The sequence below is a fragment of the Coregonus lavaretus genome, assembly GCF_964263955.1.
Source record: "Coregonus lavaretus genome assembly, chromosome: 4".
Classification (NCBI taxonomy): Eukaryota; Metazoa; Chordata; class Actinopteri; order Salmoniformes; family Salmonidae; genus Coregonus; species Coregonus lavaretus.
The window spans coordinates 61,351,890-61,373,543 of NC_139991.1; the positions used below are offsets into that span (position 1 = coordinate 61,351,890).

Below are 21,654 nucleotides of genomic sequence, written 5' to 3' on the forward strand. Positions count from 1 at the left end.
AATCTTGTTTCTCATGGTCTGAGAGTCCTTTAGGTGCCTTTTGGCAAACTCCAAGTGGGCTGTCATGCGCCTTTTACTGAGGCGTGGCTTCCGTCTGGCCACTCTACCATAAAGGCCGTATTGGTGGAGTGCTGCAGAGATGGTGGTCCTTCTGGAAGGTTCTCCCATCTCCACAGAGGAACTCTGGAGCTCTGTCAAAGCGACCATCGGGTTCTTGGTCACCATCCTGATTGCTCAGTTTATCCCCTGATTGCTCAGTTTGGCCAGGTGGCCAGCTCTAGGAAGAGTCTTGGTGGTTCCAAACTTCTTCCATTTAAGAATGATGGAGGCCACTTTATTCTTGGGGACCTTCAATGCTGCAGAAATGTTTTGGTAGCCTTCCCCAGATCTGTGCCTCAACAGAATCCTATCTCGGAGCTCTGCGGACAATTCCTTTGACCTCATGGCTTGGTTTTTGCTCTGACATGCACTTTCAACTGTGGGACCTTAGATAGACAGGTGTGTTTCTTTCCAAATCATGTCCAATCAATTGAATATACCACAGGTGGACTCCAATCAAGTTTTAGACACAGCTCAAGGATGATCAATGGGAACAGGATGCACCTGAGCTCAATTTTGAGTCACATAGCAAATGGTCTGAATACTTATGTAAATAAGGTATTTTTGTTTTTTATTTGTAATACATTTACCAACATTTCTAAAAACCTGTTTTTGCTTTGTTATTATGGGGTATTGGGTGTAGATTGATGAGGAAAATGTTTTATTTAATCAATTTAATTGAATGTGGAAAAAGTGATTGGCTCTGAATACTTTCCGAAAGTGTATATTTCAATGTATACTTTCTCAATCTCCATCTCTATCTCTCTCGCCATCTTCCCTCTGTCTTCACTTTGCCTGTTTCTCTCCATCCCTACACTCGTAGAAAAAAGGGTTCCAAAGGGGTTCTTCGGCTGTCCGCATAGGAGAAGCCTTATTGGGTCAAGGTAGAACCCTTTTGGGTTCCATGTAGAACCCTCTGTGGAAAGGGTTCTACATGGAACCGATAAGGGTTCTACCTGGAACTAAAAGGGTTCTACCTGGAAACAAAAAGGGTTCTGCAAATGGTTCTCCTATGGGGACAGCCAAAGAAACATATTAGGTAGTAGATATAAAAAATAAGAGTGACTTTCCCTCTCTCTTTATTTCCTCTATCCATCCCTCTCTTTCTCTCATTCCTGTTTCTCTCCATCCCAGGTTCACAGTGTCACCGTTTATGTGTTGTCCCACCCCCACTCTGACATCACATTTGGCTGACCTCTGACTGTTTGACCCCTCACGCCTGATTCCTCCCCCAGCAGCCATTGCCATGGCACTTTCCTCACGCTTAAAGCTCTGGGAGCAGAAGGGAGGTGCAGAGATGATGTGGCATGAGGCATTTGTGTCCTAGAATAGTCTGGAATGGTCTTCACTCTGTTTGTGTTCTAGTCATGTGTTCACTTAATGTGTGTTCTAGTGAGTCATGTTGATGATGTTTGTATTCTAGAATTATCAGCCTGTGTGTGTTCTGGATTTGTTGTTCTATGTGTAGGCTACTGCATGTCCGACACCCTGCTTTGCATGTCCCATCTGCAAATACAAACACTCCTGTGTGTACATATAGTAACCAGAGCATCACACACCCCCTCCCTACCTTCCTTCCTCACTCACTTACTCACTCACTCACTCACTCAATGAATCATTTAATTCACTCCTCTCTCTATTACCAATCCCAATGTCATTCTTCTGTATCTATATGTTAGCATTATGGACCAGTAACATCTTTAGACCACATCTGAGCAGAGGACAGGAGAGAGAGGAGAGTTGTCCTGCTGACATTTCTGCCCTCCTGTCTCCACAGTAACAGCAGGTTTAATCTAATCTGACCATTACCTCTGGTGGTATTAATGGACCAGTAATGAACCAGTCATTCACTAGTTGTTAAGTAGTTATTACACACCGTTCATATAATCTGTGTCAGAATTTCACACCTGTTTGTGGCCAAGAGGAAACTCTGTGAACTCAACTGATCTGCAGTCCTCAAAGTAGATTATATTTGCTGTTCCACACTAGCATGTGTGTGTGTGTGCGTGCGTGCGTGCGTGCGTGTGTGTGTGTGTGTGTGTGTGTGTGTGTGTGTGTGAAGGTGTGTGAGCTATCCTGCTATTACAGTATATAGCTGTTGAGCCTGTGCTGAGTATAGACTGTATTGCATCTATTTCTAACAGTATATCTGACTCTGCATGTAAGCATTGGTCTGTGGCCCTGTTCAAATTACATGAACTGTCAAATATAGGTTCAAATACATACTGTGAAAATACATCTGCTTTTCTTCAAGGATGAAAGGATGAATGTGTACATTTGTATTTGAACAAGGCCTGTGTCTGTCATATCAGTCTTACCCTCTCCATCCCTCCATTCCACTCTACAGATAAAGGAGAAGAAGGAAGAGCCCACCTCTCCTCCCCCTCCTCTGTCAGCCCTACCAGGAGGCTTCCTCAAACAGCTGGTCAGAGAGACAGAGAAGGAGACCAAACTAAAAGAACCTGAGGTCAAAGAAGAGAAGGCGGTAAGAGAGAGAGATGAAGGGGTGAAAGAGAGTGGAATTGAAGGAGGGGGATGGAGAGAGAGGGAGGGAAACTAAAATAAAGAAGTAGAGATTAAAGAGGAGAAGGTAGAAAGAGAAAAGGATGGAGGGAAGGGTGGAGGTAGAAGGAGAGAGAGATAATGATGGAGGGAAGGGTGGAGGTAGAAGGAGAGAGAGATAATGATGGAGGGAAGGGTGGAGGTAGAAGGAGAGAGAGATAATGATGGAGGGAAGGGTGGAGGTAGAAGGAGAGAGAGATAATGATGGAGGGACGGGTGGAGGTAGAAGGAGAGAGAGATAATGATGGAGGGACGGGTGGAGGTAGAAGGAGAGAGAGATAATGATGGAGGGACGGGTGGAGGTAGAAGGAGAGAGAGATAATGATGGAGGGACGGGTGGAGGTAGAAGGAGAGAGAGATAATTGGAAGGGCTTAACCTGTTGCTTCAGAGGGACAATAGCAAGTCAGCCAATGGTGAAGTAAAGGCAGCAGGGTGCCTTGTGTTTTTACTTACCGTGGTGGCGCCCATCTTGTTTCTTTCCAGCCCAGTAAACTGAGTGACAACCTGGTGCAGCAGTTCCTCCTCCCGGACCAGACTCCACCAATCCTGGAGGCTGAGATGGCCCTACGAAATGAGCATTTGGTCAACGGAGAGCAAGGCCGCCACTCCAACCAATCAGATCTCAAGACCTCCTCGCCCCGGCGAATCCTCTCCCCCGACCTCAAGAGCCCACCCCTGGGGGGGACAGCCAAAAAGGAAGTGACCTCAGAGCCACTGAAACAGGAAATGACATCAGAGCAGTTGAAGCAAAAACAGGAAGTTACATCAGAGCCACAGAAGCAGGGGCAGGAAGTGAAGTCAGGGAAAGAGAAGGTGACAAATGATGCCAAGAAGCCAAATATGGAAGGAAAGAAAGAGAAGCAGAAAGAGGAGAAGAAAGAGGGAGTGATAGAAGAGAGACTGGAGCCTGAGGGGCAACAAGCAGACACCACCTTAACAGAACACAAGAGGAAAGAGGTATGATGTCACGTGGACCTATCATAGGATATCTACTGTGCATACCATATACACACACACACACTCCCTTACATACTTGCTCCACTGGGGCGTCGCAAAAGCAGCACATGGAGCCTCTCGCAGAGCCTTGCTGCTTACTCCCAGGTTACATTGAAAACAATGTAGCAGGCCTGTTAGACACACACATGCGCATTGACAAACACACACGCCCAACACACAGACATGCACACACACACATACTGGAACCTCCACTTACTCACAGAACACACACACTGCATGCCGTAGAATACACATGATTTTGCATCTCTCACTTTCTTTCTCTCTCTCTCTCTCTCTCTCTCTCTCTCTCTCTCTCTCTATCTCTCTGTCTCTCTCTCTCTCTCTCTCTCTCTCTCTCTCTCTCTCTCTCTCTCTCTCAGGTGAGGGATGTGTGGTATGAGGTCGGCACTGTGTGGTACGTCCACAAGGAGGGCTTCTCCCTAGGTAAGTGGTGATAATGTAGTGTAATGGTGATGTAGTGTGGTAGACTCTGCTGTGTGTCCTGAGGTATTGGGTTGCATTGGTTGGTGTATTAATAGTACCTTGCTTTACCACTGTCCTCCTGTATCCAACCCTTCATACTGCGGGAGACATTTTGACAGCTACTAGTATCCAAGACATACTGTATACTGTAAACTGACATACTATACTAATAGTATTTGATGTACTATAGCATTATTTTGATGTACTATAGCAGTATTTTGATGTACTCTAGTGTAGTTTACTGTAGAATATCTAGCCACTCAGCATTAATCCTATTAGTTTTTCATATGCCCCCCCCCCCCCCCCCCCCCCCACACACACACACACACACACACACACACACACACAAGCGCACACACACACACACTCACACTGGTGATCAAAGATTAGGGATGCATATCAAAGTTAAAGCCCCTGGGACATAAACCCTGCCTGGTAATCCCTGTGTTGCTGTGCTGTGGGAGTAATACTGAGAACAATACTGAGAATACAGACTAGAGCCACAACCAGGAAACCCACTAAGACTTAATCTCTCTCCACAAAAACAACAATAAATCATTTTGGGACAAATATACAGTGCTTACTGTATTTACTGTAGAAGATTGCATCCCTTTCACTACCTAGGTTTCCATCCAATTTGCAACTGATTTTCATGCGAATATAAAAAAGTCTGCATTAAAAAATTTGCGCTTTTTCCATCAAAACTGACTTGTTGCGGATAAAAGGTTTGTGTGTGATGACGTAGTGCACATAAAAAACACTTTTGCGCTAAAGTTATCATGTACCGAATAAAAAACATACATTCTATGTGTTTCCATAGCATTTTCCACTCTATCGATGGTTTTTCACACAAACTGTTGCAATAAAGGGCAAACTTGCCCAGTCTGGTTTTTGCTCATGTTCTCTAGAAAACAGATTGCTGATAAAGATGACAGGTTATATGATGAGATGAATAAGAGCAAGACCATTCTTATTTGTTAATTGGCAGCTAAGTGAATCATCATCATGTCACTAGCATACAAATGAAGACCCATGATATTTATTGGAAAGGAGCATCAAGCTCATCACTGTTCACTTTCACCACCCTGTGAAGTTCATCATATAACGTATTTCATCCACACAACATACACTTCATGACCAAAAGTATGTGGACACCTGCTCGTCGAACATCTCATTCCAAAATCATAGGCATTAATATAGAGTTGATCCCCCCTTTGCTGCTATAACAGCCTCCACTCTTCTGGGAAGGCTTTCCACTAGATGTTGGAACATTGCTGCGGGGACTTGCTTCCATTCAGCCACAAGAGCATTAGTGAGGTCGGGCACTGATGTTGGGCGGTTAGGCCTGGCTCACAGTCGGCATTCCAATTCATCCCAACGGTGTTCGATGGGGTTGAGTTCAGGGCTCTGTGCAAGCCAGTCAAGTTCTTCCACACCGATCTCAACAAACCATTTCTGTATGGACCTCGCTTTGTGCACGGCGGCATTGTCATGCTGAAACAGGAAAGGGCCTTCCCCAAACTGTTGCCACAAAGTTGGAAGCACAGAATCGTCTAGAATGTCATTATATGCTGTAGCGTTAAGATTTCCCTTCACTGGAACTAAGGGGCCTAGCCCAAACCATGAAAAACAGCCCAATACCATTATTCCTCCTCCACCAAACCTTACAGTTGGCACTATGCATTGGGGCAGGTAGCGTTCTCCTGGCATCTGGCAAACCCCGATTTGTCCGTCCGACTGCCAGATGGTGAAGTGTGATTCATCACTCCAGAGAACGTGTTTCCACTGCTCCAGAGTCCAGTGGCGGTGAGCTTTACACCACTCCAGCCGACGCTTGGCATTGCGCATGGTGATCTTAGGCTTGTGTGCGGCTACTCGGCCATGGAAACCCATTTGATGAAACTCCCAACGAACAGTTCTTGTGCTGACGTTGCTTCCAGAGGCAGTTTGGAACTCGGTAGTGAGTGTTGCAACTGAGGACAGACGATTTTTACGTGCTATGAACCACTCGGCGTCCCGTTCTGTGAGCTTGTGTGGCCTACTACTTCGTGGCTCCTAGACATTTCCACTTCCCAATAACAGCACCTACAGTTGAAAGGGGCAACTCTAGCAGGGCAGAAATTTGATGAACTGACATGTTGGAAAGGTGGCATCCTATGACAGTGGCATCCTATGACTGTAAGGTCATTCTACTGCCAATGTTTGTCTATGGAGATTTCATGGCTGTGTACTCAGTTTTATACACCTGTCAGCAACGGGTGTGGCAGAAATAGCCAAATCCACTAATTTGAAGGGGTGTCCACATACTTTCGGTATATATAGTGTATCTTTCAATGTATGACTTCAAATGTACCTCGATATGATGGTTATTCTATTAACAATTGCGCAAGAAATCGTTTCCAATCGCAATTTGTTGCATAATTCATTTTACAGACACTAAAAGATCCCACCATGTTGAACAAACAAATTGTCTGTCGACATTTCTGAAATTGTACCGACACACCATCACAGCTTTCATGCTTTTTTTTTATACTGTATGGCTTTACTTGCAAAAATCTGTGGATGGAAACGTGGTTAATGATGAACATCAAAGTAATCTTTTAGTGACTAATGGATTTGTCCTAAGACTTCCCATTGGTAGGTTTATACTGAGCTTGTCTGTGATTGGTGGGTTCTGTGTTCCAGCCACTCAGCTGAAGCCAGACGAGGGAACCCCAGATCTCCCAGCAGGCCTAGTGAGAGTCAGAATGGAGACAGATGGAACACTGCATGATGTCATGGAGCACGACATCCACAAGGTACTCTCAGTTCCTCAGTCTTTCCTTTACCCTCTCTCTGTTCCTTCCTCTCTCTCTCCATCCCTCTCTCACATGGTCTTTCTCTCTACAATATCTCTCCTGTCTGACATCTCTCTCTCTCTCTCTCTCTCTCTCTCTCTCTCTCTCTCTCTCTCTCTCTCTCTCTCTCTCTCTCTCTCTCTCTCGCTCTCTCTCAATTCAATTCAATTCAATTTGCTTTATTGGCATGATGGGACAATGTACATATTGCCAATGCTTACTTTGGATATTTACAATATTGACATAATTAAAATAATAATAATCAATATTGTCAACGGGACAGCAGTAATAACAATAATCAATGGTCAAAATAACCATTGAACAATAACAATACTCTCTCTCTCTCTCTCTCTCTCTCTCTCTCTCTCTCTCTCTCTCTCTCTCTCTCTCTCTCTCTCTCTCTCTCTCTCTCTGTCCCTCTCTTTTTCTCTCTAGTTGAATCCCTCTGAGTTGGACCTGTGTGAGGACTTGAGTGAACTGCAGAGTGTGAATGAGTGTGGAGCGCTCCACACGTTAACCAGTCGAGCTAAAGCCAGCCTGCCTCTCACACATGCAGGACCCAACCTGCTCAACTTCTGGCCTCCGCTGAACCAACACGGCAAGGTGAGCACACACACACCTTATTTTCCTGTAGTCCCATTGGAACCAGATGATAAGGGAATGTTGATGTCTCCTCTCCCCAGACCCCTCGCTCCCGTCGTGGGGACAATGTGTGGGACGCTCCCCCTGCCCTGGCCGCTCTAGTCAGGCGTGTCTATGTCTCCATGGTGGGCACGCGGAGGGACCAGAGTGTGTGTGCGGTGGGACGCAGCGGCACGGGCAAGACCACCTCCTGTCAAGCCTTCACACACACTCTCCTCAAACAGGCTGGCACCGCCGGAGACAGCATCAGTGGTTAGTACCTGTGTGTGCCTGCCTGCGTGCATGCTGAATGTCATGTGATATGAAGCCTTGGTGTATACTGTATATGAAGTGTGTGAGGTAATAGCACACTGTGTGTATAATGTTATCTCTCCATCTGTGTCTGTGTGTCCAGTGGAGCGTATCCAGGCAGTGTTTACAGTCCTGAGGTCGTTTGGGTGTGTGAGCTCTCAGCACAGTGACGCCTCGTCTCGATTCGCCATGGTTCTCTCTCTGGACTTCAACCATGCTGGACTGGCCTCTGCCGGACACCTACAGGTACACACACACACACATACAAGCACACACAGGCACGCATGCATACACACGCACGCACACACACACAAACACACGCACACACACACACACACACACACACCTATAAGCACACACACTCAAAATGTTGCCCATTATGAAAGTGTATTGCTTATTCTGCATTTACATTTACATTTACGTCATTTAGCAGACGCTCTTATCCAGAGCGACTTACAAATTGGTGCATTCACCTTATAGCCAGTGGGATAACCACTTTACAATATGTTTTTTTTCTTCTTTCTTTGGGGTGGGGTAAGGGGGGGTAGAAGGATTACTTTATCCTATCCCAGGTATTCCTTAAAGAGGTGGGGTTTCAAGTGTCTCCGGAAGGTGGTGAGTGACTCCACTGTCCTGGCGTCGTGAGGGAGCTTGTTCCACCATTGGGGTGCCAGAGCAGCGAACAGTTTTGACTGGGCTGAGCGGGAACTGTGTTTCCGCAGAGGTAGGGGGGCCAGCAGGCCAGAGGTGGATGAACGCAATGTAGGGATGATCAGAGCCTGAAGGTATGGATGTGCCGTTCCCCTCACAGCTCCGTAGGCAAGCACCATGGTCTTCAACTGGAAGCCAGTGGAGTGTGCGGAGGAGCAGGGTGACGTGAGAGAACTTGGGAAGGTTGAACACCAGACGGGCTGCGGCATTCTGGATGAGTTGTAGGGGTTTAATGGCACAGGCAGGGAGCCCAGCCAACAGCGAGTTGCAGTAATCCAGACGGGAGATGACAAGTGCCTGGATTAGGACCTGTGCCGCTTCCTGTGTAAGGCAGGGTCATACTCTCCGAATGTTGTAGAGCATGAACCTACAGGATCGGGTCACCGCCTTGATGTTGGCGGAGAACGACAGGGTGTTGTCCAGGGTCATGCCAAGGCTCTTCGCACTCTGGGAGGAGGACACAACGGAGTTGTCAACCGTGATGGCGAGATCATGGAACGGGCAGTCCTTCCCCGGGAGGAAGAGCAGCTCTGTCTTGCTGAGGTTCAGCTTGAGGTGGTGATCTGTCATCCACACTGATATGTCTGCCAAATGCAGACATGCAGAGATGCAATTCGCCACCTGGTTATCAGAAGGGGGAAAGGAGAAGATTAGTTGTGTGTCGTCTGCGTAGCAATGATAGGAGAGGCCATGTGAGGATATGACAGAGCCAAGTGACTTGGTGTATAGCGAGAATAGGAGAGGGCCTAGAACTGAGTCCTGGGGGACACCAGTGGTGAGAGCACGTGGTGCAGAGACAGATTCTCGCCACGCCACTTGGTAGGAGCGACCGGTCAGGTAGGACGCAATCCAAGAGTGAGCTGCGCCGGAGATGCCCAACTCGGAGAGGGTGGACAGGAGGATCTGATGGTTCACAGTATCAAAGGCAGCAGACAGGTCTAGAAGGACAAGAGCAGAGGAGAGAGTTAGCTTTAGTAGTGCGGAGAGCCTCCGTGACACAGAGAAGAGCAGTCTCAGTTGAATGACCAGTCTTGAAACCTGACTGGTTTGGATGAAGAAGGTCATTCTGAGAGAGATAGCAAGAGAGTTGGCTAAAGACGGCACGCTCAAGAGTTTTGGAGAGAAAAGAAAGAAGGGATACTGGTCTGTAGTTGTTGACATCGGAGGGATCGAGTGTTGGTTTTTTGAGAAGGGGTGCAACTCTCGCTCTCTTGAAGACGGAAGGGACATAGCCAGCGGTCAAGGATGAGTTGATGAGCGAGGTGAGGTAAGGGAGAAGGTCACCGGAGATGGTCTGGAGAAGAGAGGAGGAGATAGGGTCAAGCGGGCAGGTTGTTGGGCGGCCGGCCGTCACAAGTCGCAAGATTTCATCTGAGAGAGAGGGGAGAAAGAAGTCAAAGCATAGGGTAGGGCAGTGTGAGCAGGACCAGCAGTGTCATTTGACTTAACAAACGAGGATCGGATGTCGTCAACCTTCTTTTCAAAATGGTTGACAAAGTCATCCACAGAGAGGGGGGGGGGGGGGGGGGGGGGATTCAGCAGGGAGGAGAAGGTGGCAAAGAGCTTCCTAGGGTTAGAGGCAGATGCTTGGAATTTAGAGTGGTAGAAAGTGGCTTTAGCAGCAGAAACAGATGAAGAAAATGTAGAGAGGAGGGAGTGAAAAGATGCCAGGTCCGTAGGGAGTCTAGTTTTCCTCCATTTCCGCTCGGCTGCCCGGAGCCCTGTTCTGTGAGCTCGCAATGAGTCGTCAAGCCACGGAGCAGGAGGGGAGGACCGAGCCGGCCGGGAGGAAATGATACGAAATGATAGGACGGAGCTGCAGATGTACCAATTCTGCTATATACAATATAATTGTCTCAATGTCCGATCATTTCTTCCTCCCTCTCTCCTCTCCTCTCCTCATCCCTCTCTCCTCTCTCCTCTCCTCCAGACTATGATGTTAGAGAAGTGGAGGGTGTGTCAAAAGATGGAGGGAGAGAGTAACTTCCTGGTCTTCTCCCAGATGCTGGCTGGACTCAGTACAGAGATGAGGTACACACACTCACACACACACACACACACACACATACACACACACACACACACACACACACACACACACACACACACACACACACACACACGCTCTTACATGACATCCTGTCTCCTCCTGATAGGACGGAGCTACAGATGCACCAATTCCCAGAGGCCAACTCTTTTGGAATAGTCCCTCCCACCAAGGTAACCAGGAAGTGTTGCTAACCTTTTTTGTGTTTTTTCGCCATATTGCTTACTCTACCTCAGATACTAATATGCCCCTCTTCCTACAATCTGTGTCCTCCTCCCTCCTTTCCTTCCATCCCTCCATCAGGTGGAAGAAAAGCAGCGTGCATCGGTGGCCTTCACCAAGCTGCTGGTTGCCATGGAAAAGCTGGGCTTCTCGGCCAATGAGCAACGAGCAATATGGCATGTCCTGGCAGGGTTGTACCATCTGGGAGCTGCGGGGGCGTGTAAAGGTATAGAGTTTATGCTATAGACTGTTCCATCATCTTTCTCTCTCTCGATCTCCATACCATATACTATATGATACTTTATAGAGTTTAGCGGTTAGTAGGACCTATGAAAACATGACAGTCACGCCAATACTTTCTCTCTCTGTTTTCCACCCTCTTCTTTTCTTTTTCCCTCCCCCTTTTCCCCCCACCCTCGTCTCCCCTCCCCTCCGTCCCTTCCCCTATCCTCCTCCCCCCTCCTCCCCCAGTGGGGCGTAGGGCGTTCGTGAGTTTCGACAGTGCCCAGGTGGCCAGCAGTGTATTGGGGTGTGAGGGGGAGGAGCTCCACACAGCAGTGTTCAAACACCACCTCAGACAGCTGCTGCAGAGAGCCACCGGGGGCGGCAGAGAAAGACACGCTACTACTGATGCAGAGGAGGGTAAGAGAGAGACGTACTCGCAATCAGGCAGGCAGGCACACACACACACACTCTGTCACTCCAACCTGGTCTCAGAGCATTTCGTATTATTCTGTATGTAAATCCATTTAGTATGATATGTTACGTTTCGTATGGTATGTATTCATTTGTGGATGTCCATCACCCATTTTGTATGATATGTTACAAATTACAATTCATATTATATGTTACGAATTTGCAAAACATACAATATGTCATGAAATTGCAAAACGTACTATATGTTACGATTTTGCAAAATGTATGATATGTTACGAATTCTAGCTAGGTGGCTAGGTGCTAACGGCTAGGGGTTAGGGCTAAGGTTAGGAGTTAGGTTAAAGGGTTAAGGTTTGGGTTAGCTAAAAGGGTTAGGGTTAGGGGAAGGGTTAGCTAACATGCTAAGTAGTTAAAAAGTAGTAAGTAGTTGAAAAGTATCTAGCTACCAAAGTAGTCCCTGATGAGATTCGAACTCGCAACCTTTGGGTTGCTAGACATTCGCGTTATACGCCCACCCATCCACCCTGACCAACTACCCTACTTTCGTTTCTGCCTTAAGTAACCATCTGTTTTATGTAACCATACCAAACTTAACATATCATACTAATTTGAGTGTCCCGGATTTACATTTACTATGTTACTTCTAGTTTATGAGAACAGGCTGGTCACTCTGCCTCATCCTGTGTGTCTGCCCCACCCCCCTCTCTCTCTCTCTCTCTCTAGGTCCCAGGCTGAGTGCTACTCAGTGTGTAGATGGCATGGCTTCTGGACTGTATGAAGAACTCTTCACGGCTATAGTGTCACTTATCAACAGGTACACACACACACCTTTTATTTTTGCCTGTTCAACACTAGTAGAGTACAGAGGATCAAGAGTCATCCGTTTGTGGAGTTGTGATGTAGAGCCACCTCAGGCAGTGTAGTATGTAGACATGAGTATATGTGGTAGTGCTGAGGTGAGCCTGGGTGTTTCCTGCTGTCTCTCCCCAGGGCTCTGAGCTCTCAGCAGCTGACTTTAGCCTCTGTGATGGTGGTGGACACTCCAGGCCTCCGCAACCCCAGACACAGTGGAGAGGAGAGGGCTGCAGGCTGGTCTGAACTCTGTCATAACTACCTACAAGAGAGACTGCTGGAGCACTACTACACACACACCTTCACACACACACTGGAAAGATACGCACAGGTACAGTAACACGTACACACACACATACACACACTCATGTAATGTGATACTGGTTCACCTGTATGACTGCTAAGAGTGTGTACTGTTCTGTTGTTCCAGGACAGAGTTCCAGTAGACTTTGAAGCTCCAGAGACCAGTCCTGCTGAGGTGGTGTCCTCCATAGACCAGCCTGCTCTACAGGTAACATATACACAACCGTCTGCTACCTGCACCTAACACATACACAACCGTCTGCTACCTGCACCTAACACATACACAACCGTCTGCTACCTGCACCTAACACATACACAACCGTCTGCTACCTGCACCTAACACATACACAACCGTCTGCTACCTGCACCTAACACATACACAACCGTCTGCTACCTGCACCTAACACATACACAACCGTCTGCTACCTGCACCTAACACATACACAACCGTCTGCTACCTGCACCTAACACATACACAACCGTCTGCTACCTGCACCTAACACATACACAACCGTCTGCTACCTGCACCTAACACATACACAACCGTCTGCTACCTGCACCTAACACATACACAACCGTCTGCTACCTGCACCTAACACATACACAACCGTCTGCTACCTGCACCTAACACATACACAACCGTCTGCTACCTGCACCTAACACATACACAACCGTCTGCTACCTGCACCTAACACATACACAACCGTCTGCTACCTGCACCTAACACATACACAACACACGTCAATAACCAACAGTCTAGAGAGACTACACCTCCCACACCCTTTCTGAGCACTTCCACTAATTGTCCAGTGTGCCACAGAGTGTGGCACAGACTGGCCTCACCAGATGAACATGGTGTGTGTTTGTGTGTCCGTGTGTGTTAGGTGCGAGGGGCGGAGGGAGACCCCAGAGGACTGCTGTGGGTTCTGGATGAGGAGATGGTGACGCCAGGATCGACAGAAAACACTGTCCTGGAGAGAGTCTGCCAGTACTACAGCTCTACTGGTGAGACGAGGGTGAGAGAGTGGAGAGAGAGAGAGAGAGAGAGAGACTGAGAGAGAGAGTGGTGTTTGTTGCTGTGTGAGTGTGTATGTCAGTGTTTTGTCTGTTTCAGTGATACAGAAGATATTGTGCCAGCAGTGGACATGTGATTCTGTTGTATGGTAGCATAGAAGTTCAGTTCTAAACTCTGGTTTGTCTGTCCCCAGTGCGTCAGTGTGAGCAGCCCCTGCAGTGTGAGGTGAGCCACCTGATGGGTTCTGACCCAGTCAGATACGACCTGACTGGATGGTTTAGCCTGGTCCAGAACAACCCTTCTGCTCTCAACGCCATCTCACTGCTGCAGAATTCCTCTGTGTAAGTGTTGCCCAACCTCAGATCCACCTCTCGCCCTAGTTCCTAACCCCTAGCCATGTTACCACATTGCTTTTATCCATTTAACTATTTCAGATCTACAAGATGTGTAAAAGATGTGTATGTGTGTTTAATGAAATTATATCAGATATATTGTTTTGAAATAATTAAATGTTGGCTTCAACCTTTCTCTCTCTCCCTTTCCAGTGGGGTAGTGAAGGCGTTATTTGGCCCCCGTGCCTCTGTGCCCCCTCTGTGTCGTGGTTTGGGAGGGGTGGAGGGGGGCAGCCAGCGCTCGCTACAGAGGAGCGGCACCGTCAGAAAGACCTTCAGCGGAGGAATGGCCGCCATACGCCGACACTCCCACTGTATATCAGTCAAACTACAGGCCGTAAGTACCCTAATACACACTCCCACTTTATAATCAGTCAAACTACAGGCCATAGGTACCCTAATACACACTCCGACTGTATATCAGTGAAACTACAGGCCGTAAGTACCCTAATACACCCCCCCCCTCCCCCACTTCCAGGATGCTCTTTTGAATCTGATTCGTCGAGCCAGGCCGGTGTTCCTGCAGTGTGTGGGTGCTAAGACAGACAGCGGTGGCGGTGGGTTCGATGTCCCTGCTCTCAGGATCCAGCTGCACTCTACACACATCCTCCCCGCCCTGCAGCTCTACCGCACAGGTTAGTGTTAGCCTAGAATTAGCCCTCAGATAGATGTGCACAGTGTAGGTTAGCAGAGCGTTAGCCATTCTGCATAGGTTATATAGTTGATCATAGTGCTCACCTGTATATCTATGGCTAACCCACCCTATTCCATCTCTCGCTCTCTCTCTCTCTCTCTCTCTCTCTCTCTCTCTCTCTCTCTCTCTCTCTCTCTCTCTCTCTCTCTCAGGTTATCCAGAACATATGACTCTGAGTGACTTCAGGTGTCGTTTCCAGGCTCTGTCTCCTCCGGTCATGAAACGCTATGGTTCAGTCTTCATCACCCCGGACGAAAGGAAGGCAGTGGAGGAGCTGCTTATAGAACTGGATCTGGACAGGAAGAGTATCGTACTGGGGGCCTGCAGGGTGAGAGAGGGGGGGGGGGGGGTACTGAGCTCCTTACTGTCAGTCTCTGACACACTGTGTCTCTGTAGATTAGTTACATTGACTGTAGTAACTTTCCCTCCCTCGCTCTGTCTCTCCCTCCCTCTCTCTGTCTCTCGCTCCCTCGCTCTGTCTCTCACTCCCTCTCTCTGTCTCTCATTCCCTCTCTGTGTCTCTCACTCCCTCTCTGTGTCTCTCCCTCCCTACCTCCCCCTTCTCTCTCTCTCTCTCTTCCCTTCTCTCGTTACCCAATCTCTGTCTGTCTCTCCCTTCTCACTCTCTCTTTCTCCCCCTTCTTTCTACCCATCCTCCCCCTCAGGTGTTTATGAAGCGAGGTGTGTTGAAGTACCTGGAGCAGCAGAGAGACAAGCTGGTCAGTGTCTGGCTGGTTCAGCTACAGGCTGCCTGTATGGGACACCTGGCTAGACAACAATACCGCAAAATGAAGGTGAGTTTTACCCATGACCTCTAACCCCTGACCAGGAACCATTAGCCTAGGTGCTACATGACTATCAGTTGTACTGTGCTAGGTTAGATAGGTGCAGTTGTAACGTGTGTGCGTGTGCAGGTAGAACCCACGTGTGTTATGTTAGGATAGATAGGTGTAGGTGTAACACTTGTGTGGATCTCTGTGTGTCCCCATACAGGTGCAGCAGATGGCAGTGAGGTGTGTCCAGAGTAACATCCGTACTCTGAGAGGCGTGGCCAAGTGGAGCTGGTGGAAACTGCTGTGTAGAGTACGCCCCCTACTGGACGTTAACATGGACGACCAGAGACTCAGAGCCAAGGAGGTAGGAATAGATTCAGATACTACCCAGTGATTCAAAGCCAAGGAGGTAGGAGTCGATTCAGAGACTACTCAGTGATACGGAGCTAAAAAGGTATGAGTTGATTCAGAGACTACTCATAATTCAGAGCCAAACAGTAACGACTTGAGCCAAAGCCTTTTGAATCGACTCAAAGCCAAAGAGTTACAGTGAGGGAAAAAAGTATTTGATCCCCTGCTGATTTTGTACGTTTGCCCACTGACAAAGAAATGATCAGTCTATAATTTTAATGGTAGGTTTATTTGAACAGTGAGAGACAGAATAACAACAACAAAAATCCAGAAAAACGCATGTCAAAAATGTTATAAATTGATTTCCATTTTAATGAGGGAAATAAGTATTTGACCCCCTCTCAATCAGAAAGATTTCTGGCTCCCAGGTGTCTTTTATACAGGTAACGAGCTGAGATTAGGAGCACACTCTTAAAGGGAGTGCTCCTAATCTTAGTTTGTTACATGCATAAAAGACACCTGTCCACAGAAGCAATCAATCAATCAGATTCCAAACTCTCCACCATGGCCAAGACCAAAGAGCTCTCCAAGGATGTCAGGGACAAGATTGTAGACCTACACAAGGCTGGAATGGGCTACAAGACCATCGCAAAGCAGCTTGGTGAGAAGGTGACAACAGTTGGTGCGATTATTCTCAAATGGAAGAAACACAAAAGAACTGTCAATCTCCCTAGGCCTGGGGCTCCATGCAAGATCTCTCCTCGTGGAGTTGCAATGATCATGAGAATGGTGAGGAATCAGCCCAGAACTACACGGGAGGATCTTGTCAATGATCTCAAGGCAGCTGGGACCATAGTCACCAAGAAAACAATTGGTAACACACTACGCCATGAAGGACTGAAATCCTGCAGCGCCCGCCAAGTCCCCCTGCTCAAGAAAGCACATATACAGGCCCGTCTGAAGTTTGCCAATGAACATTGAATGATTCAGAGGAGAACTGGTTGAAAGTGTTGTGGTCAGATGAGACCAAAATGGAGCTCTTTGGCATCAACTCAACTCGCTGTGTTTGGTGGAGGAGGAATGCTGCCTATGACCCCAAGAACACCATCCCCACCGTCAAACATGGAGGTGGAAACATTATGCTTTGGGGGTGTTTTTCTGCTAAGGGGACAGGACAACTTCACCGCATCACAGGGACGATGGACGGGGCCATGTACCGTCAAATCTTGGGTGAGAACCTCCTTCCCTCAGCCAGGGCATTGAAAATGGGTCGTGGATGGGTATTCCAGCATGACAATGACCCAAAACACACGGCCAAAGCAACAAAGGAGTGGCTCAATAAGAAGCACATTAAGGTCCTGGAGTGGCCTAGCCAGTCTCCAGACCTTAATCCCATAGAAAATCTGTGGAGGGAGCTGAAGGTTCGAGTTGCCAAACGTCAGCCTCGAAACCTTAATGACTTGGAGAAGATCTGCAAAGAGGAGTGGGACAGAATCCCTCCTGAGATGTGTGCAAACCTGGTGGCCAACAACAAGAAACGTCTGACCTCTGTGATTGCCAACAAGGGTTTTGCCACCAAGTACTAAGTCATGTTTTGGAGAGGGGTCAAATACTTATTTCCCTCCTTAAAATGCAAATCAATTTATAACATTTTTGATAATTTCTTTGTCAGTGGGAAAATGTACAAAATCAGCAGGGGATCAAATACTTTTTTCCCTCACTGTATAAGAGCTAAGCTTTATCACCGGAGATTTGGTATGTTGTTTAGTAAAATACTCTGATGATTTCCCAGGATGAGATCATGGCCCTGAGACGACGGCTGGAAAAGTCAGAGAGAGAGAGGAACGAGCTGAGACAGACCACTGACATCCTGGAGACCAAGGTGGGCCAAGTTTGGGAGGCCTGTCAAGTTTGAGGGGCAGTAAAGTGTGATTTAGGGATAGTAATATGTAAAGTTTGGGAAGCATGTCAAGTGTAAAGTTTGAAGGGGCAGTAAAGTGATACGCTGGGGTGGACAAAGTGTAAAGTAAAGCTTTAGTTATGAATACAGGTGTGGGTGTGTGTCGTCTAGGTGACGGCGGTGTCGTCGGAACTAAGTGACGAGCGTTTCCGTGGTGAAGCTGTCTGTCAGGCGCTGGACATGGAGAGAGGAGAGAGACTACGACTCACCAGGGAAAACAGGGAACTACAGGTAGTAATACAACAGCACCCTAATACCTCTCTAGTACACAAGGACTAAAGGTGTTGTGTGCCTAGGTCCATAAAGTACAGTATTTTTCTCTCTCTTTTCTTTCCCTCCCTTTCTCAGGCTCGGCTGGACCAGTGTAAGGTCACCATAGAGACGCTGGAGAAACAGTTGGAGGAGGAGAAACAGAAAGTCCAGAGCAAAGAGTCCCAGGCTGGGACAGGGACAGGGACAAGCTGGGGAACTACTATAGGTAACAACTTGTCATTTGGATTGAATTATAGGTAAAACTCACACACACTGAACTGAAGGTTTGACTGCACTGGATGTTTTCTAACTGTTGATCTGGGTTATACTGCCACCATGAGGCATCGGTGAAAATGCAGTATAAATGCCAGAATGCCCGTTTTTACATTTATTCACACAGAACAGGCAACACAGAGTCATATGGGGGAGGGTTTGGATGGAGGTTGGGTAATGGCAGTTTAGGGGTTGGATGGAGGTTGGGTAATGGCAGTTTAGGGGTTGGATGGAGGTTGGGTAATGGCAGTTTAGGGGTTGGATGGAGGTTGGGTAATGGCAGTTTAGGGTTTGGATGGAGGTTGGGTAATGGCAGTTTAGGGGTTGGATGGAGGTTGGGTAATGGCAGTTTAGGGTTTGGATGGAGGTTGGGTAATGGCAGTTTAGGGTTTGGATGGAGGTTGGGTAATGGCAGTTTAGGGTTTGGATGGAGGTTGGGTAATGGCAGTTTAGGGGTTGGATGGAGGTTGGGTAATGGCAGTTTAGGGGTTGGATGGAGGTTGGGTAATGGCAGTTTAGGGGTTGGATGGAGGTTGGGTAATGGCAGTTTAGGGTTTGGATGGAGGTTGGGTAATGGCAGTTTAGGGGTTGGATGGAGGATGGGTAATGGCAGTTTAGGGGTTGGATGGAGGTTGGGTAATGGCAGTTTAGGGGTTGGATGGAGGTTGGGTAATGGCAGTTTAGGGGTTGGATGGAGGTTGGGTAATGGCAGTTTAGGGGTTGGATGGAGGTTGGGTAATGGCAGTTTAGGGTTTGGATGGAGGTTGGGTAATGGCAGTTTAGGGTTTGGATTAGCAGTTTAGGAGGGATGTTGGAACAGGTGTGGGGAATCTGGGAGGATGGGGTGTGGTCTGACGTAATTGGGATTCTTCATGACTTTTCTGTACACACACACACACAAGCACTGACCCCCTGTTTCCGCCCCCCCTACAGAGAGTGAGATGGCGCTACAGTTAGAGTGTTGCCAGACTGAGGTAGAGTATGTCAGGAGACGACTCAAACAGACAGAAGAGAGACTGGAGGCAGAGAGACAGACACATCTAGAGCTGGACACCAAGGTATAGCACACACACCCACACATATACACAAACACACACTCTCACACAAGCACACACTCTCTCTCTCACTCACTCACTCACTCACTCACTCACTCACTCACTCACTCACTCACTCACTCACTCACTCACTCACTCACTCACTCACTCACTCACTCACTCACTCACTCACTCACTCACTCACTCACTCTCACACACACACACAGATATACACAAACACACACACACACACAACACTTATTCTCAGCATAGCTCACACACAGTCCAGGGTTGTCCAGTCTCTGACTCTTTGTCTCCCCCCTGTGGTAGGTGGGCTCCCTACAGGCCCAGCTGGAGCAGTCTAAGAGGAGCGCCACAGAGTTGAAGCGTCAGGTTCGTCGTGTCACCTCTGACCTCCAGGACGCCCGCGTTCTCACCGACAGTCTACAGGGTCGCGCTCACGAGCTGGACCGCAAACAGAGGAGGTGTGTGTGTGTATCTGCGCGTGTGTATGTGTAAGAAGCTTCATTCAAACAAGGGTATGTAGGGATTCCATATAATGGGTTTGTATGCGTTTCAATGGATTTGTATGCGTTTCAATGCATGTGTTTTTCCAGATTTGACAGTGAGTTGACCCAGGCCCTAGAAGAGGCAGACAAAGAGAGAGAACTGAAGGACAAAGCCATTCACGAGAGCACTGCACTGGGGGCAGAGATATACACTCTGAAACGCACTCTACAGGTACACTAAATACACACTGAGAGGGGGTTTCACTACCTTAAACAACAAACATTTGGTGAAAAGAGACTTCCTTTGTCTGTTCCCATGTGTGTCTGTTCCTGCGCTTGTGTGTGTGTGTGTGTGTGTGTGTGTGTAGGAGAGCCTGGCAGATGTGGTTCGTGTGCAACAGCAGAAGGAGGAGCTGTGTGCCCAGATTCGTGACCTCAGCGTGCCCTTTGACCTGGCCTCTGATTCTCTGCCAGACCTCAAGAAGCAGCTCCGCCTCCTGGAGACCCAGACCAATGAGAGAGGAGAGGAGATTACCATGCTTAACGCCAAGATTCAGCAGGCGCAGCAGGTATGCATGCCATGCACACAAACACAAACACACAAACACACACACATATGGATTACAAGAAACTGTAACTCTGCTGACATAATTGAGTGATATTGTTTTTACACAGCAGCAGATACAGTGGGGAAAAAAAGTATTTAGTCAGCCACCAATTGTGCAAGTTCTCCCACTTAAAAATATGAGAGGCCTGTAATTTTCATCATAGGTACACGTCAACTATGACAGACAAAATTAGAAAAAAAAATCCTGAAAATCACATTGTAGGATTTTTAATGAATTTATTTGCAAATGATGGTGGAAAATAAGTATTTGGTCAATAACAAAAGTTTCTCAATACTTTGTTATATACCCTTTGTTGGCAATGACACAGGTCAAACGTTTTCTGTAAGTCTTCACAAGGTTTTCACACACTGTTGCTGGTATTTTGGCCCATTCCTCCATGCAGATCTCCTCTAGAGCAGTGATGTTTTGGGGCTGTCGCTGGGCAACACGGACTTTCAACTCCCTCCAATGATTTTTCTATGGGGTTGACATCTGGAGACTGGCTAGGCCACTCCAGGACCTTGAAATGCTTCTTACGAAGCCACTCCTTCGTTGCCCGGGCGGTGTGTTTGGGATCATTGTCATGCTGAAAGACCCAGCCACGTTTCATCTTCAATGCCCTTGCTGATGGAAGGAGGTTTTCACTCAAAATCTCACGATACATGGCCCCATTCATTCTTTCCTTTACACGGATCAGTCGTCCTGGTCCCTTTGCAGAAAAACAGCCCCAAAGCATGATGTTTCCACCCCATGCTTCACAGTAGGTATGGTGTTCTTTGGATGCAACTCAGCATTCTTTGTCCTCCAAACACGACGAGTTGAGTTTTTACCAAAATGTTCTATTTTGGTTTCATCTGACCATATGACATTCTCCCAATCCTCTTCTGGATCATCCAAATGCACTCTAGCAAACTTCAGACGGGCCTGGACATGTACTGGCTTAAGCAGGGAGACACGTCTTGCACTGCAGGATTTGAGTCCCTGGCGGCGTAGTGTGTTACTGATGGTAGGCTTTGTTACTTTGGTCCCAGCTCTCTGCAGGTCATTCACTATGTCCCCCCGTGTGGTTCTGGGATTTTTGCTCACCGTT

At 47.7% G+C, this 21,654-nt stretch overlaps 1 protein-coding gene across 1 annotated transcript in view; it reads left to right on the plus strand.

Moving 5' to 3' along the window:
• Positions 1-1,345: 1,345 nt before the first annotated feature.
• Positions 1,346-21,654, plus strand: part of myo18b (myosin XVIIIB) — a gene marked incomplete at its 5' end in the record, with an annotated part of 45,646 nt that continues 25,337 nt past the window's right edge. The window contains 29 exons of the mRNA XM_084160707.1: positions 1,346-1,384; positions 2,447-2,584; positions 3,146-3,619; positions 4,039-4,102; positions 6,827-6,939; positions 7,414-7,581; positions 7,662-7,872; positions 8,015-8,157; positions 10,553-10,653; positions 10,779-10,842; positions 10,973-11,117; positions 11,363-11,533; positions 12,272-12,362; positions 12,539-12,731; positions 12,831-12,911; positions 13,588-13,708; positions 13,912-14,059; positions 14,264-14,447; positions 14,589-14,745; positions 14,957-15,132; positions 15,470-15,598; positions 15,798-15,941; positions 17,721-17,810; positions 18,000-18,119; positions 18,237-18,366; positions 19,347-19,471; positions 19,778-19,932; positions 20,065-20,188; positions 20,325-20,525. Of these exons, the coding sequence (XP_084016833.1) occupies positions 1,346-1,384; positions 2,447-2,584; positions 3,146-3,619; positions 4,039-4,102; positions 6,827-6,939; positions 7,414-7,581; positions 7,662-7,872; positions 8,015-8,157; positions 10,553-10,653; positions 10,779-10,842; positions 10,973-11,117; positions 11,363-11,533; positions 12,272-12,362; positions 12,539-12,731; positions 12,831-12,911; positions 13,588-13,708; positions 13,912-14,059; positions 14,264-14,447; positions 14,589-14,745; positions 14,957-15,132; positions 15,470-15,598; positions 15,798-15,941; positions 17,721-17,810; positions 18,000-18,119; positions 18,237-18,366; positions 19,347-19,471; positions 19,778-19,932; positions 20,065-20,188; positions 20,325-20,525 (4,200 nt within the window). The remainder of the gene's footprint in view (positions 1,385-2,446; positions 2,585-3,145; positions 3,620-4,038; positions 4,103-6,826; positions 6,940-7,413; positions 7,582-7,661; positions 7,873-8,014; positions 8,158-10,552; positions 10,654-10,778; positions 10,843-10,972; positions 11,118-11,362; positions 11,534-12,271; positions 12,363-12,538; positions 12,732-12,830; positions 12,912-13,587; positions 13,709-13,911; positions 14,060-14,263; positions 14,448-14,588; positions 14,746-14,956; positions 15,133-15,469; positions 15,599-15,797; positions 15,942-17,720; positions 17,811-17,999; positions 18,120-18,236; positions 18,367-19,346; positions 19,472-19,777; positions 19,933-20,064; positions 20,189-20,324; positions 20,526-21,654) is intronic.